At 35.1% G+C, this 17933-nt stretch overlaps 1 protein-coding gene across 1 annotated transcript in view; it reads left to right on the forward strand.

Moving 5' to 3' along the window:
• Positions 1–363: 363 nt before the first annotated feature.
• The window catches only part of mapk14b (mitogen-activated protein kinase 14b), a 33710-nt gene continuing 16140 nt past the window's right edge, over positions 364–17933 (forward strand). The window contains 3 exon segments of the mRNA XM_051122692.1: positions 364–808; positions 11140–11269; positions 16092–16150. Of these exon segments, the coding sequence (XP_050978649.1) occupies positions 690–808; positions 11140–11269; positions 16092–16150 (308 nt within the window). The 5' untranslated portion in view covers positions 364–689.

Consider the following 17933-nt stretch of genomic DNA (forward strand, 5'->3'; position numbering starts at 1 on the left):
TTGAGTTCAATGGTTTGGACACATTGTTAAAAGAGGCAAAAAAAAAAAAAAAAAAGACTTTAAATCAGATGAAAACAATCTAAAGTTAGGTGTACAATGTAGTTCTGGCTTTATGAAGGTGAAATTTACCCAGAAGACAAAGCAATAACACAGTATGGACAAGATTACTGTCTTTAGAATGAAAGTCAGACAAAAAAAATATAGGTTCTGTCATTTCTATCATTTTGTTACAACGAAAAGAAATTAATATGGCAACTCTTGACCACAAAGGGATAACCTGGATTGTACTGATATTCTTTAATCATAATAAAACAAAAATTCTGGCTCTCGCGAGGTTTGGAGCGAAGTCCCGAGAGTTGCCCTTGTGCTGTGACGTCAAGCGTGTTCGTCAGAGGAGAACCTGTAACAGGAAAAAAAAAAGAAAAAAAAGAGAGAGAGAAACGAAATCCGCAGAAGAAATCTCACGCTTTGCCACCCAGCGACTCCTCAAGGATCAGAGTCGGAGTTTGTGCACGATCTTCAGCGCGCGCGTCTGTGCATTTGCCCGGTGTCCTCTCATGCAAGCGGGGAGGATTGTGAACGCGGAGCTTGCGCTTTTGTATAGTTAGTTTTTTGTTGTTTTGTTTTTTTGTTTGTATCAAGCACTGAGATCAAGAGAGCAGCGCAGAAGTTTCCACTCCTCTACAGGAATGTCCCAGAAGGAGAGACCGACTTTCTATCGACAGGAGCTCAACAAGACCATATGGGAGGTGCCGGAGCGCTACCAGAGTTTGTCGCCCGTGGGTTCTGGAGCGTACGGATCCGTATGGTAAATATCTGTACTGGCTGTGGTGCGTAAAGAAAGCTCTTGCATAACGAGATCTGGCCGCTCGGGCCTCTTGCATTTGATCCACACTGTGTTTTCCAGCTCTGTCGTAGAGAGTCACGGCGCAGCATTGCAAGTTGAGTCAGAGAACACACTCTTTGCAAAAGAAAGGTCTTGCACCGGCAAAGGACACTGCTGATACCGTTACTTGCTTTGCAGAAGTCACCGATGGCTGCCAAATGGCGAATGCTCAACGCATTATTATGCTTTCAAGACGTTATTTGAGAAAGTGGCATGCGTACTAGACAACGTTTTTGGGCTTACTTTGCATGAGTCAAATGAGGAGGAAATGAAAGTGGATTTAGGAGTGAGCTGCCTACTGTATTTTAAGGCTTCATACGCGCACGGAGCAATTTTGGGCATCTTATGTGCGTTTTGTGATAGCGATGGGTCGATAATAACAATGATAAAATATTCATAAAACATGTTAGGTTTTATTGTTGTGATAATCTGTAAAAGAAAAATCAATAAATTAATTAAAGTCAATAAATGAGCTGTAATAAAAATAGGGCTGCAAAACGATTAATCGCGATTAATCACATTTAAAATAAAAGTTTGTGTTTACATACTATATGTGTGTGTACTGTGTATATTTATTATGTATAAATAAATACATACATGTATATATTTTATTTTATATATGGGTCAAAGACCTTAAGATGTCCACGTAAAAAAAAATACGAAAGTGATTTTATGTCTATAGAAAACACAAGTGTCTACTTTTAAGGTTTCAAATATTGGAGATTAAAATGTCAGAATTTGGTTGGAAAAATGTTACATTGTCATTCAATGTGACTCACTATTTATGTAAAAATGTAAAAAAACATGCTTATTCTGATTTGTACTAAAATATGTAAAAGTATAAGGGAGCACATTAAATTTTATTGTGTTTTAAACTAGTAAAATTCTTACTGACAAATCGGCAAAACCTAGGATAGTGGCAAATTTTAAAAATGTAGAATTACAACTAATTACTATTTGGGGTGAAAGTAATTCATCTTTTAATGTGTCATAAATTGATTTTTGTTGTAAAAAGGGAAAATGTGTGATATTGTGCTCAGAAAAACAAAAGTGCAATTTAATTAAACAGTAAACTTTTTATTTTTTATTTTGTTATTATTATTATTATTTTTTGGAAAACACAAAAACAGTTTAAAGCAGTATTACACTTTTTTTTGTCTTTGACCCATATATTTATACTTATATTATATTACATACAAATAAAATGTTTTGTATATAAATTTAACGCATTTTTCCTTAATATAAACAATGTAAACAAACTTTTATTTTAAATGCGTTTAATCACAGTTAAATGTTTTGCAGCCCTAAAAAATATTAAAAGAATAAAAGCAAAAGGTCTAAAAAAATGTAAAAGGAAATTTAAACTCAGTCATGGATATAAGTTATTAAACATTTAATGGAAAAAAAAAACACATGAAGTAATAATTGATTGTTATAGTGTGAAAAGGCGATAAAATAAATAAAAATGTAAACTTAATTAAAACTTAGTTGTGGATATAGCATCTGACATCTAATATTAAAAGAATCGTGCGTTAAAATAATCTAATTAAAATATATTTTTAATAAGTAATTTAAATGTATAAAATACATATAATAATATAAATAATTTGAGAAACAGTAATATCAGCGATCCCTAATCTGAACTCCAGAACACTACTTCATGGAGAAAAAAAATAAAATAAAAAAGTTGACTAACCCTGTTTGAATGTGAGTAAAGTTTAAGTGGATTGGGCAGTTGGATGTGAAGTGAGGGCCTCATTCGCGGAGCATGAGGACAGAATGAAGTCACTCTCTGCTGTGACTCATGATTCCAGGATTAGGTGTTCTCCTCAGCGCTGCGCTCGGTTACTCATGCCTGTGAGGAGTCCTGCTAGAAACCCATGCTAAATTTTACATCAAAAGGTCTAGTGGTTTTCCTCCAAGACCCAGATTGTACATTAGACATCACACCAAACCTCTGCTGATTGCACTCGTATCTGTGTTTGTTTGGCTAATGCATGGTTAAATAAAAGCAAAAATGTTTGCCATGTGGCTTGAGGCTTTCAGGAAGGAAAAACCAGCATTGCTTTGCACGTTGCTGACATTAGGTCTCTTTGGTTTTCCTGGACAGTCCCTAATAATGTGGGCGGATCCTGTCCTAACGGTGTCCTCTGTCAGCGATATAAATAGAGCTCCATTGTGTGTGTTCCCAGGACGTTTCAGTCTGGTAAATCAAGCAGTTCAAGTGTGTTCACCGTCAATCATTTCTGCTCCCGCTTGAAGCTGCAACACCCCTGCCACGCGTTTCTAGATGTACAGGAAGCGCTCTGTCTGTCACGCTGATTATAAAGCCACTTTATATAACCAAAACACACTACTTTGTGGTATCTTATGCCACACATTTCAAGTGATGTTTTCAGTTTGCTGAACAATAGTGCAATTTGTGTTACAGACAGAAATGTAAAAATGATTTTATCTTTAACACAAGTGCTTGAAACTATATGCAACAGCAGTTCAAAATGCTCGAAGTGTCCGCAGTCCACTCCTTTTGTTTCATTTCCCGCCCACTCCATGCGATCTTAGGACAGGAGAAAATGTAGACGCGTTTCAAAAATCTGCTTTGTTCAACTCTGCTGACATACTTTGGCGTGGATCACTGCAAAAGACATGCAGAATGACATCAGTGCAACGCCTTAGAGCTGTTATATATTATATTCCCATTCGTTTTTTCCATAGGGAAGTCTTCATTAAGGAGTTATAAGCCATGAACCAAACCAAATCAGATATGATGTCAATCTCAACATTATTACAAATTTGGAGCAAAAAGTATTTGAAAATCGTACAAAAAGACAAGGGCACAAGGGCTCCACTAAAAGAAGTATAGTAATGAAATAATCAGATGAACTTCTTCCCTTGCCAGCCACCGTCAGCATTTTTAAAAATCACTTTTACAAAAATTTCGTGGCCCCCAGAATATGAATATCTGAACATGCAATATGTCAAAAGAAAGAACAAATCCTCTGCTTGAGAAAAACAAAAACAATTATCAACATTTGAATCCTTTCTATAAGTGTAAGTTTCATAAAAAACCATGTATGAAACAAAAAGATCAGATTCAGAACAATGATCAAAACACATATGGAGTCAATCACTTTCATCAACATGGCCAGAGATTGCACAGTCCTAAACCACTTCCTGAGTCGACATTTCATTTAATAGCATGAGCTATATTTGATGTATATGCTGTTTAATGTTTGATGATTGTATTATTTTATATATTCATCTGCCTATGTATGTGACCACTCACTTCCAACGTGTGTTGATCCAGACATTTAGTAAATAAGTAAGTTGAGATCGCAGGGTTTCTATGAGAGCAGGCGGGCATTAGGAGTTCTTTTGGTTCTCTTTTTCTTTTTCCTTTTTTTGTTTGTTTCAGTTCTCTGATTGGTGGAGATTTCTTTGTGGAACAATGGGTATTGTAAGCCCCTGTGAAATCTGTTTGATTCCCCCCCACCCCTAAAGTCTGTTGTTGTTTTGTTTTTTTCTGGATCCCGTCCGTAAATTCTCATTTTAATTCTTTCCAGTTTTAATGGTTAAATTAAAATATTCAGCAAAAAGCATGTCTGATTAATTGAAATCATGAAACAAAGTTTAACAAAAATTATTTTTTTAAGGCCCTATTTTTTTCTCAGTTTTATTTTTATTTTTCTATATTATGTCCATTAATTTTCTGGATTCCATTTTAATAATTTCATAAAATTTTAATAATCTTTAATTAATTGGTTTTATAAGGAAATATTGATTATTACTTTATTTATTTCATTTTTGTTTTTCAGAAATACAGTGTGTATTTATGTTTTTCTGGTAAATAATTTCTCTTGTAAATATTCCTTAAAAATAATGTTTTAATAATACATGTAGTATTAGTAGTAGTACTGTCGTTACATTAAGTAATATATTTCTGTCACAATTTCTTCAAGTCGAACCAAACTTTTATTTTGACGGGTTGCTGTGAAGACCTTTATGACCATAGTTTTTCTCAAAAGAAACTGTAAAATGCACATGAAGTGACTCTCAGAGCAGTTCTACTGATTATTTTATGTGTTTGTGTACTCATATATTGAGGCGGCAGAGGCTTGTTCGGATAGGACAATATTTGGCCAAGATACAACTACTTAAAAATATGTAAACTTAGGGTGCAAAAAAATCTAAATATTGAGAAAATCACTTTTAAAGTTGTCCAAATGAAGTTCTTAGCAATGCACATTAAATCAAAACTTAAGTTTTGATATATTTATGATAGGAAATTTGCAAAATGTCTTCATGGATCATGATGTTTACTTAATATCCTAATGATTTTTGCCATCAAAGAAAGTAGTCACAAATAGTCTTTTTGTGGCTTACAATTCACAGACACTAGTCCATATCATGTTTTGATTAAAGTGTACTGACAACGTTTGATTTATTTATCCCAAATTTGGCAAATTCCATGACATTGTGCTTACAGCAGATTTTATTTTTATGACTGGATTCTGCATTTCCATCTGTGTTTTTCACCTCTAATTCCACTGTTAAACTTGATTATTTAAAATACAAGCTGAATAATGCAGGCTGATGGTTTTAACAGAAGCATATACCACAGATGTACAACCTCGTAGCTCATTATAGGTTTGTAAGTTATTGTTAAAAACCTTGTTCCCCTGTTGAGAAAATGAATGGGATTTTTACTTCCAGAGCCTGACTGTTACATTCTGTACTAAACTTCATGCCACATGGCCGTCCAAATCTTAGGACATAGTGATGACGTTTAAATTGGTTTGGATTGTTGGAGGTGTGTTTTGTTGGAGCAGCAGTGGGATTTCTAGCGTGTGAGATGCACGGAAATTTCATGAATTTCCAGGCTGTGAGTGTTTGCACACTCCCGCATTGTTCAGGTCTCGTTGTTTGAAAGAATAGACGTGGATTCTGCCGGAAGGCTCTGACTGCAGCGCTCTGGAAGTTTGGGGTTTTCTCATGGAGTGGCTGGATCAAAGAGAAAGTTCATCTGTAAAACACAGAGTCATTATTTGAGTAGTGTTCATCATGCAAGTGCACAGAACATGATGTACGATAAATACAGCAGAGCGAAAGCACATTGTCATGTTTTTTTTTTTTTGTTTTGACTCACCCTTTAAAGTTATTTGTGCTCTTGTGTAGGGCAGAGCGAGCGCAGAAACTGACTGACTCATGGTGCCCTTCATTGGAAACCCTTTGGCCTACTTCAGGCCTGTTTTGCTGGAGTTTGTTTTTCTTGCTCTGGCATAAGTTCTTCACGATCTAGGCGAGGTCAAACTGAAGCCACAACTCCCTTGCCATTGTGTTGAAGGCACATTTCATGTTCATACCAAAAATAGTTTCCATCAGTTTATTACAAAAGTAACAAAAATGGCTTACAGTAATGCACTTTGTCACGTTGCCTTCCATCATAAATGCATTTCTCAGATGCATTTTCTTTTCTTTTTATAAAATTGTGGCAAATCGTAGTTGTTTTTGGTGGCATTTATCAAATAACTATATATCAGGGGTGAACAAGATATTTACAAGAATGACACGAGACAAGATTTTCATACATTATTTTTAAGAAATCCTCAATGACTGCAGGTGCAATTTGAAGTTGATTTCTATGAGTATGAATCAACACATGAATTATGTTGTACATGAATTATGAGCTTTTAACATAAACATAATTTTTTTATTTTGAATCGATTTATCGCGGCTAACCGTTTTGCAGCTCTACAGCAATTTATTACAAGTTTAGCAAAAATGACATTATTTTATCATTTTTTCTAAAATTCTCTGTGTTCCATTAATTTTCTGGATTCCATTTAAATGATTTCATTAAATGTTAATAATCAAAAGCATCTCTAATTAATTCATTTTATAATAAATAATTCATTATTACTTTATTTCATTTTTGTTTTTTTAGAAATACTGTGTTGTGTATTTACAATTTTCTGGTAAATAATTTTTCTCTGGTCATGATTCAATAAAAATAATGTTTTAATAACAAATTTATTATTATTAGTAGTACTATCATTACATTAAGTAATATATTTCTGTATATATTCTTTTACAATTTTTGATTAAAGCTGTGTGTGACCTCCTAACTGAACTCCTTTCCACAAATTGAGCATAGAAATAAAAACAGTTTTGCAAACAAAAAGTGCTGCCTAATCAAACTACTTTCTCAATATTCACGATGCAAACAGAAACCAATTTTATCTTCAAGCATGATACAGAACTAAGAAATTCTTACAGCTACAAAGCCAAAAAAAATGTTTGATATTGGGAGATATCATATGCAGCCTAATTTGCACGCTTCAGGGAGCTGCTCTTAAAATGTGGGGAATTTAAGTAATTTTTTAATGCGCACTAGTGTTGTACTTTCACTTTCACGATCGTGCCTGGTCTGAGTATTTGGCAAGAGCATGATTATAAGCACAAATATAGTTGCAGAGCTGATTATCTGGGTCCTAGCACCAATAGTTCTTGTAGACAAATAGTTTATAAAACTGCATTTATCTTTTCAGATATTATGTGATTATACTGCAAAGTCAACAGTCTGGAATCTCCACTGTTACTGAGAGTTAGGATTCGATTCACAGCTTAGACAAATACATGACTTAAAAAAGCCAATCAGGAAATATTGAGCCATTCACATTGCTTAAAAAAACCCCAGCAGACAGTATTTCTTATTTAGTGGACAACATCAATATTACAGCCATCTGTCATTCATATTGAGAAAATGCTGACATTTGGCTGCTGGTGAACATGTTTGCTGATTTTCCTGAGTGATTTATACATAAATAAGCTTTCCACTGACGTATGGTTTGTTAGGATACAACAATATTTTTGCTAAGATACAACTATTTAAAAATCTGGAATCTGAGGGTGTAAAAAAAATCAAAATATTGAGAAAATCGCCTTTAAAGTTGTCCAAATGAAGTTCTTAGCAATGCATATTACTAATCAGAAATTAAGTTTTTGTATATTTACAGTAGGGAATCTACAAAATACCTTGATGGAACATGGTCTTTACATAATATCCTAATGATTTTTGGCATAAAAGAAAAATTGATCATTTTGACCCATACAGTGTGTTGTTGGCTATTGCTACAAATATACCCGTGATACTTATGACTGGTTTTGTGCTCCACGGTCACATATTTAAAGAATGTGTTGGCATGTGTACCAAAGATTATGCATACCAATTTTCAACTTAATGGATAAAAAAATTGTATAGTGGTTTTTAAATTGTAGTGCTCCCTATATGCAGAATTTAACAAAACGTGGCATGCACTGTTAAGTTTTGACATTGCATTCATCAGCTATAGATCAGTTTGTGCAAACAGGCATTGCTAGGCCAATTAATATCTGTGCAACTATAAGGAGTCAATTATTTTCATTTTTTGATCAGCATAACTTTTTGTTATGATGATCTGGTGATAATGTGTGATAAAGTTTTACAGCTACGAGTCAACAAAAAACTTTTTAACATAACCTTTTGATGATTCATCTTGAAATCAATGTGTTAATCTAAGCCTCAATGTAAAGTCAAGATGAAACTGAAACGGTGTCTTTTTCTATTGTGACATATATCAGAGTGGATCGCTTCTTGAATGAGAAAAATGTATGTGTCGGCGTTACATCATCAGAGTGAGTTATGATTTTAAATTCAGATATTATGAGGAAATTTGAATTGAACAAATTATTAATGTGCACACATAAATCCCTTACGGAGCACGGCAACATTTCATTAAAAAAATGCGAATTTTCAGGTTTGATTTTATGTTAATTTTAAACTGACAGATTTAGCATGTAAACAAAACAACGTCAAACTTCTAATGAGCTATGAATGTTGAGTTTAGTTCATACGAGGAAAAGCTCAAGGCCTCATCGTCCTCTAATCACAGCTTCCATTATGGGCTGCATCAGTGTGTCCTGGTATGATAAAGAAATGGGACTTTTCCTGTACACTGTGGTGGTTTCCCATGTTTCACAATCAGCACTGAGTCACTGGCTCGGCTCTCTCTGCTAGAGCTTTCTTTTGGATTGAACCCAGCATGCATGTGGAGCACCAGTCCCGTACCTGGTTGCTGCTGTCTAGCGTGCAGCTTCTGTTTCAGCGCAACAACACTGCCTTCTAACTGTTCCTAATGCTCAGCCTGTAGCTGTCTGTTCACAATGCCTGTAAGTAGATATCTCCCATAAGCACCACACCCTTTAGCGTCTGCCGTGGAGAGAGTTCAACTATGCCTAGTTCCCCGTCAAGCTAGTTTGAGTCACGCAGCGATCGTTATGTAAGAGAAGAGCAGCATTTGTTTAAGACTCAACAGTAAAGCTGTACAGATTTTGACCTGTCTGTTGAAACTGTATGGCTGTGAGTTATTTATCTCAAGTCTTATCACTTCATTTGCAGCACTGAAATTTGCATGCTGTCCTATGAGGCCATACCTTTTTTTTTTTTCGAGGGTGTGATGGTACAATCAGTTCAGACATGTGACATAGATAAAAAAAAAATATATATATATATATAATAAATTATAAAAAATATATAATTTATTAAAACAATTATATAATTCATCAGAATGTTTTAATAAAAAAACATATATATTTAGATACATACATGTTGGGCTGTAATCTAGCGGATTAATTTTAGAGTGCTGTACTGTAAATTGACGTTCTTTCCATTATGGTTTCTTGTGGTTTGGTTTGTGACAGTGTGTTATTATTTGTCTGGGCCGGCAGACGCTTTGGCGAGGTGTGTTCTTTGGAGAATGCTAATAGTGCAAGAAACTTTGTCTCCTTCCATCTGTGAGTCTGGCCTACTTACACTTCCTGGAAGCCTGTTTGCTCTCCTGACCACACCAGCCTGGGCTGCCATGGTTACTGCGCTTCTATTGTCCCAAAGCTCGTTTGGAAAACGAAATTGCGTCTGGATTCCGTTTGGGTTGACGTTTTCTTTTTTGTGAATTAAGCAGAACATTGTATTATGGGTGGCTTTTTGTGGAAATTATAGCTATTGTGTTTTCACTAATGTGTTTTTGTGCAGGAATATTTCTGTGTTAATCAGAATATGGTTGCATTCTGATTATGTAAACGTGTTAATGCATTAATCATAACCAGATTAAGACAATATTCTGGTTTGTAGAAGTAAGGCATAGCATAGGCCTGTCGCTGCTCGGATAGTGTGCAAACACTGATTTTGTGCAACATTTGTACCGTTAATGTGGATTATATTTCATTCATACATTGGTTTGTGCAGTGTTATTTCACATTTGTATGTGAATACTACTGTTATAACATACAGTTGAGGTCAAACGTTTACATACGCCTTTCAGAATCTGCAAAATATTAATTATTTTACCAAAATAAGAGAAGTCATACAAAATGCATGCTATTGTTTATTTAGTACCGACCTGAATAAGATATTTCATATAAAAGACGTTTACATACAGTCCACAAGAGAAAATAATAGTTATATAACTTATAAAACTGACCCTGTTTGTCCTGAACAGTTAAACTGTCTGCTGTACTTTAGAAAAATCCTTCAGGTTCCACAATTTATTTGGTTTTCCAGCATTTTTGTGTATTTGAGCACTTTCCAACAATGACTGTATGATTTTGAGATCCATCTTTTCACACTGAGGACAACTGAGAGACTCATATGCAACTTCTGCAATACAGAAGGTTCAAATAATAAATGGAAAGGCATTTCCAATATTGTATCTGATTCAGAATATGCTGATTACATGTTGACGGGATATTCCAATAGCTGTTAAGCAAGTAAGTTTATATATTTATAATTAATTAATAATTAATGCTTAACCAGATTATGAATCTTAATCAGAAAATGGCCATTTGAATGTCAGTTCCCTGACAGCCACCTTTGTTTACAAACACTGTTCACATTTGAATAAATAAATAAATAAATAAAAAGGTCTGTAAATTCTTGTTTTAACTCTTGCTGTATGGAAACATTCCACTTCCATTACAGAAATGGAGCATTTGATGCTTTTTAAACCATTTATTCCATTTCAGATGATCTTAGGATTTCAGACAGAGCCTTTTAGGAATGTTCTTGTGATTCTATGAACAAAACTTTCCTACATTATAATTTTTCCTTGAAATGCTTGTGTAATCAAGGAAACCTTGGCGTAAACGCTGTTGTCTTCAGTAATCTTGCGCTCTGTGATGTTGATCGAATCCATAACATGCTGTTGTTTTTTCCGCAGCTCGGCGTTAGACTCTAAGACGGGCCTGAGGGTCGCGGTCAAGAAGCTGTCCCGGCCGTTCCAGTCCATCATCCACGCCAAGCGCACATACAGAGAACTCCGGCTCCTCAAACACATGAAACACGAGAACGTAAGACATGTTTTCAAGCTCTTTTTCTCACATAGTTACACAATACGGGTCCTCTTTGAACAGGCTTGTACTGTATTTCTGAAGTTCTCACTGAACCTGCACACGGCTCGTTTCTGTTCCTCATAATCTACGACTTCCTGAACTTCCGCTTTCATGACTATTAGAGCATCTTCACGTCCTCTGCCAGCACAGATCCCAGTGGGAGATTCATCTGTGCGTTATGAAACACTATCGATTGTTGTATGTGAGCTAATGAGGGAGTGGGGAGAGATTATGCACTATTAATGTATAATGCACTGCACTGCGAATCATAAATGCCTAATGCACACGTTGTGCTCCCCATTTTGTAATCTGTTTTGTTTACTTCATGATTGTTGCCTTTTTGTGACAGATCTAATTCTTTGTTCAGAATGCCTCATTATGGATGAACTCAAGGTTCTGTAAGGTCACAAGTGCATTGAAGAGCTGCCTGTTGTGTGTTTCAGCAGGCATACGGTATGTGCCGATGATCTTATTTGCCTGCCGTTGTCAAGATACTCAGCGTGTTTTTGCATAGAAAAACACCCTTCGTTTTTTTGCCTTCTGGCCAGAGTCCACGAATCTGTGCAGCCTCTGTTTGAGCGTGGGTGAAACTCTACGCTGGATCACAGCCACCTACTCGCTCTCCATTTCTCTCTCCCTCCTCCTTTTTTCACTCATGCACGCGCATTCGTGTTCCCTGTTGTTGTCTGTCTGTCTTGCAGATGTTAATGTTTAATAACACTCAAATCCCTGAACACATCTCGTCAGACATCAATCACCCTGTTTAATATTGCAAACTGGCAACCGACATGCAGCATCAATCCAGGACTGTAGTAAACACTAGCAATACTCAGCAGTGTAATATGAGCAAAACAGCACTCTGATGAAATGTTGCAGCAAAGGGACGTCAGATATATACGAATTTGTGTGATGATGAAGAATGTCTGACAACAGGTTGGGCCAGTTTCGTGCTGCACGATTCTGCGTAGCTGCAAGAAGAGCTTGAACATATTTGAGAAATAATATGAACCTATCCACCTTATTTTTCCCGTAAGAGTGTGCGAGACTTCCGGTCTCATCCACTTCCAGCTATTTTGTAGCTGTACAAAACAGCTTGTTTAATCGCTATTAATCACATCCAAAATAAAAGTTTTAGTTTACAAAATATATGTGTGTGTACTTTGTATATTTATTATGTATATATAACATAATACACACACATGCATGGATATATTTAAGAAAAATATGTTATCTTTATATATTAAATATATTTATATTTAATATTAATTGTATTAATACAAATATAGACGTAAATACATCTAAATATTTTTACAATATATACTGTATGTGTGTGTATTTATATATACATAATAAATATACACAGTACACACACATATATTAGGTAAACAAAAACTTTTATTTTGGATGTGATTAATTGTGATTAATCATTGCACAGCACTAATTAGCAATATAAACTAATGAATAGACATAAAAACAAACTAATAGCATTTTCTTAGTAATGTTATTAGTAACTCATGATGATTTATGTAATTTATTGTGACGCATAAATAATGTAAAATAAATATAAAATAAAATAAACATTAGTACACACATACACACACACACACACACACACACACACATATATATATATATATATATATATATTGTGTGTGTTTATGTATATACATATATATATATATATATATATATATATATATATATATATTATTGTGTATATTGAAATACAAACTCTACATCTAAAGTATTACAAAATAATAAAGATAAATTAACAATTGTGTGCGTGTGTGTGTGTATATATACACACACACACGCACACACAATTGTTGATTTATCTTTATTACTTTGTAATACTTTAGATGTAGAGTTTGCATTTTGATATACACAAAAATGTGGAAAAGTTTATATAATAATAAAGTATAAAAAAGTTAAGAACTGTGCAAAAACTTTTCTAATATTACAAAAGAATTCTGTTTTAAATATGCTGTTCTTTTGAACTTTCGAAGAATTTCAAAGAATCCAGAAAGAATCCAGAAATAAATGTATTAAGGTTTCCACAAAAACTTTCAGCAGTCAGTATTAATTAAAGCTGTTTTCAACATTGCTAATGATCAGAAATGTTCCTTACACAGCAAATCAGCATATTAAAATGATTTCTGAAGGATCATGTGACGCTGAAGGCTGGAGTAATGATGCAAAAAAAAATGTATTTGAAATATGCAAAAAAAACAAAAAATAAATGCAGGCTTGGTGAACATTTGATACTTGTTTCAGAAACATTACAAAAAAAGATCTTACCCCAAACTTTTGAACGAAAGTGTAATTAACAGTTGTCGCTTTGCCCGAAGCGCTGTCTGCCAGCTAAGGTTGGCCAAAGTTTATGAATATTGCTGTGGGCAGAAGTGCATCGACAGTTTAACTGGTATGAAATGCACCCACTCCTCCGCTCGCAGAGATAACGATAAAGGTGATGCCCACACGAAATATAAATGAGAGTTTCACAGAGGATGCTCAGAAGTGGAAGCAGCAGATCTCACTCTGTGCGCCGTTTCCTCTGAGGGGAACCACAGCGTGCCGCATGCTCACCAACATCTTAAAAACAACTGCAGGCCTGACAGATCATGAAGTACAGCTTATTTTCATGTACAGTATGTTTACAGTGCAGAAGCGTAAACCAGTGTTATTTTAATAACGAGACACTACAGTGACAACTGGGTCATGAACTGCATTTTTTTACAATTATTTCAGAATGTCAACTAAGGTGCACTTATATTAGTATGACTTTTATATCAGTAAGTGTCATGATTTAGTAATAAAAGGACGTTTTCTTCTCTGATTTGAACACTGTGTTGGAAAGGGCGTGTCTACTGTTAGACTTCAACTGATCTGATTGGCTGACATCTTCGCATATGAAATGAGTATTACATGTTTAGCTCTCTCAAAAACTTTTACTACGTTTTCACTATTACAACTGTTGAGATTAAGTAATCTTGAAGTGTTGAGCATTTAGCATCTACTCCCGTTGCATTAAATGTAAAATATAATATTTCTGTAATATAACTTGTGTTTGTTTGTTTGCTGGTTTTTATTGTATTTGCTATACTTGTTTTTGCCATGAAAATAGCTTAAGATGCTGACATGGCATTAAATAAAAATATACTACTACCGTCACATGAACTATTGCAGCGATGAACACTGTAGCCAATGACAGACCGTTGTGTGCAAGAACTTGCAGAAAAGAACTTTTCTGTACTCCGAGGAAAGCTTTCATCATAACAGTGCAAACGCAATATAAATATGAGATTCACTCTGTTCACTGTAGACTACTATAAAAACATCCTGTGAGTTTCAGAGCTCAAAACTTCCTTGTTAGTCCAAAATAAGCTTTTATTGAAACCAAGCCCAGGAAACAACTTGTTTCTGATTTTGCCACATTATGACATCATTTTCAAGTGCATAGCGCTGAAACCCTATTGTAATTGTTAGAATGGTCACGGATCAGCAATCTCTGTGTAAAACTGATCGTGCAGACCAAACTGTAAGTCTTAGAGACTTTAAACTTGGAGGGATGGTAGTACTCACACCACCTACAACGTCACCAATGCTCGCCCCAATCGGCCTGATGGGGACGCTACAGCGATCAAAAGTACGAAATCGCATTTAGAATTCTGACAGTCACAGTTTTCGGGTATTTTATACTTTCGACTCACCGTCACAAAGGGACGCCAAAACGTTCGAAAGGGGCAAGGCCACTTTTAGTAAAATGCCTATAACTCTTGAATGAGATATCTCTACCAAACAATCTGAGGTCACAGGACAAAAAATCTTGGAGCTTGGCCACTTGGTGGCACTATAAGAGGGAAAAAACGTAAAAATGGCTATAACTGCACATTTGTCCTTTCAACATGAAAATCGCTGTGCACAGTCTTGGTCCAGAGTGCCGCAAGTGTCTATAAGGACATTTGCGTATCTCAAAAAACATGGCTGTCAAAGTTTGAGCACCTGTTAGACAAGGTTAATAGAGGCAGATCGAAATTAAACTCGGTGGACCTGATTGACTCACGGCCCCAAAGGTCTGTGAGAAATGCGATATCATATAGCATATATACGATATAACTCTGGACAACTTTGCCTCTAGAAGCACTGCTGTCAATCGATTTGTTTGTTAAATGATTCAGAAGATGTAAAACAGCAGACCTAGAGAGTACTGGACTCTCTAGGTCAATAATTATCAAAAAAATGTTTACATTTGCCCTTTAGGAAGCTATAACAGGGTTGTTTAGAAAAGGGGCCTGTCCAAATGTACCCAAAATCCTATTAAGCCTAAAGGAAATTTTAAAACTTCACGAAACCTGCTGAGCACATGCGACAGGTGATTCTAAACAAGCATGCAAAGTTTTAAACCGATCAGTCCACAGCTGGCACTATAAGGTTAAAAAACATCATATTTCTGGTAAATTACCAGGAAATGCTTTTTTAATCATTGACTTAGGTGGGTACAGCCTTGCTAAATATGTAATGTCTTTTTCCTTATATGCTTAACTGCCTTAAGCACTTGAGTGCCGGTAATCGCAGCTTGCGGCTAAATTCTGGGCTTGGTATTAATAAAAGCTGCTTTTGGACTAACAAGGAAGATTTGAGCAGTGAAACTTTGCTTTTTTGTTTTTCTGGTAGTCAAAAGATTAAGGAAAATTAGATTTCTCAGTTCATGACCCCTTTAAATGACCTTTTAATGTTGTCATGATTCAGACTAATTATCTGACTCTTGTCTTTGTTGCAGGTAATTGGTCTACTAGATGTTTTCACGCCCGCGACCAGTCTAGCAGGATTCAATGACGTGTGAGTATTGGCTTCATTTCTAGAAGGTGGTTTGACTTATATTCTTCATAGTTTCTATTGTCAGTTAATGCCTTCCTCCAGATCATTCTTCTAGGAAATGTTGTTGTGAGTGTGGCATTATGGGCTGCAGGTCTGTGCTTTGTGAGTAATACTGAGACACGGAGTAACAGCTGATAAGTAGTAGCACACTGCAGTAATTACTCGGGCGTAGCTGCCACACCTCAGGAGCGTGTGGCTTCGTCTAATTATTCCATGTGTAGGTGTCTCCACTGCACAAATATGCATTGTTCAATAAAAGCTTAATTAGATGTAGTCCTGATGGTTCGGCGTTTCTCTCCACTGTGTGTCAGAGGACCTGTTAAATCCGGTTACGATCGAGTGCCTTGCATCCAGTTGTCAGAGCGATAATCGAGGAGCAGCGGCGGTTACTTCCTGTCGAGTTCTGCTCCGGGAGGGGTGTTGGGAATATCCGTAGTTACCGTGGCAACACGGATTCATCTGCTCAGCATCATTTCCTCATAGGTGCATAGGCAATAATCTGCAAACTGTTATTGCCTCATAATATAACTGCCTCCTAATACACTCAACACATGCAGAAGAGAATAAGAGCACATTATAGATAAAAAAAAATTGATTGCCTTTGCAAGGGTTTGATATGAGCTGTCACAATTATGAAATACTGGCTGATTAATTGTCATACTAATAATTGAAGCCTAATGCACACATATATATAATCCTGGGGTAGAATATCATGATTAATTAATATAAATCATGATTATGAATTATATAAGCATTATTATTTTAATTATTGCAGTATTTAGAAATGAACATATTTTTCTTTAGATTTGTCTTCGCTTTTCATGCAGGCTGATATTTTTGGAGCTCAAGCTTAATATTACATGATAATTTAGTATACTTGTAATATGTAATTTTTGTTGTGAATATAGGAATGTTTCATTAACACATTCTGTCTTAAAATGTTCAGTGTCACACATCGTTTTATGATGATCTGAGTTCTAAAAACAAATGTTGAAACATTGTGTTCACAATATACGTTTTCTTTATACTTCCATGTGTACTGCATATTTTGTTACATTTCCTTATTTGTATGGAATATGTGATTGGAATTTAAAATTCACAGTATTAACTGCAATTATATTGCAATCAAGCATTTATTCACGTAATTAGCCGATTTTAGCAAAGTTGCATATTTGTCCTATATTTACCTGTTCAATGTCATATAATAAACCTCATAATAAGAGCTTATAAATAGGATACAAATAAGAACATTAACCAAAGAGCCATTTTATATATAAATCTGCTCTGTGCCTACTCAAAGATGCACGTAATGCACCTTAAAAGCCAAATTAAATTATTCCAGTTGTAATTTGTGTAAATGCATTTATGCCACCTGTGAGCAACACTAAACAGTCTGTGTAAATGTAAAAAACACCCAAATGCCACTAAATAACACCTAAGAACTGCTCTGTTTCAGCTCAAAATAGTGTAAAGACCATAAAAGCCTGATTAAATTATGCCTTTTGGGTGAGCACCACAGCTGTCAATTGGTTAAAACTTTCAATATATTTCAATATACCCAATGTTTTGATTAATTAATATAATTAATTGCGTATTAATCACACATCAAATCTGGCTGAGAAATGACACACAAAAGATTATTTAAAGCCATTATTGTGTTACCTCGGAAAAGCATGAAATTAACATTAAAAAAAATGCTTTTTTCAACTTTTTTAAAATGTTATTTTCATTTTTTGAATTTGAG

The sequence above is a fragment of the Labeo rohita genome, chromosome 11 (assembly GCF_022985175.1).
Source record: "Labeo rohita strain BAU-BD-2019 chromosome 11, IGBB_LRoh.1.0, whole genome shotgun sequence".
Lineage (NCBI taxonomy): Eukaryota > Metazoa > Chordata > Actinopteri > Cypriniformes > Cyprinidae > Labeo > Labeo rohita.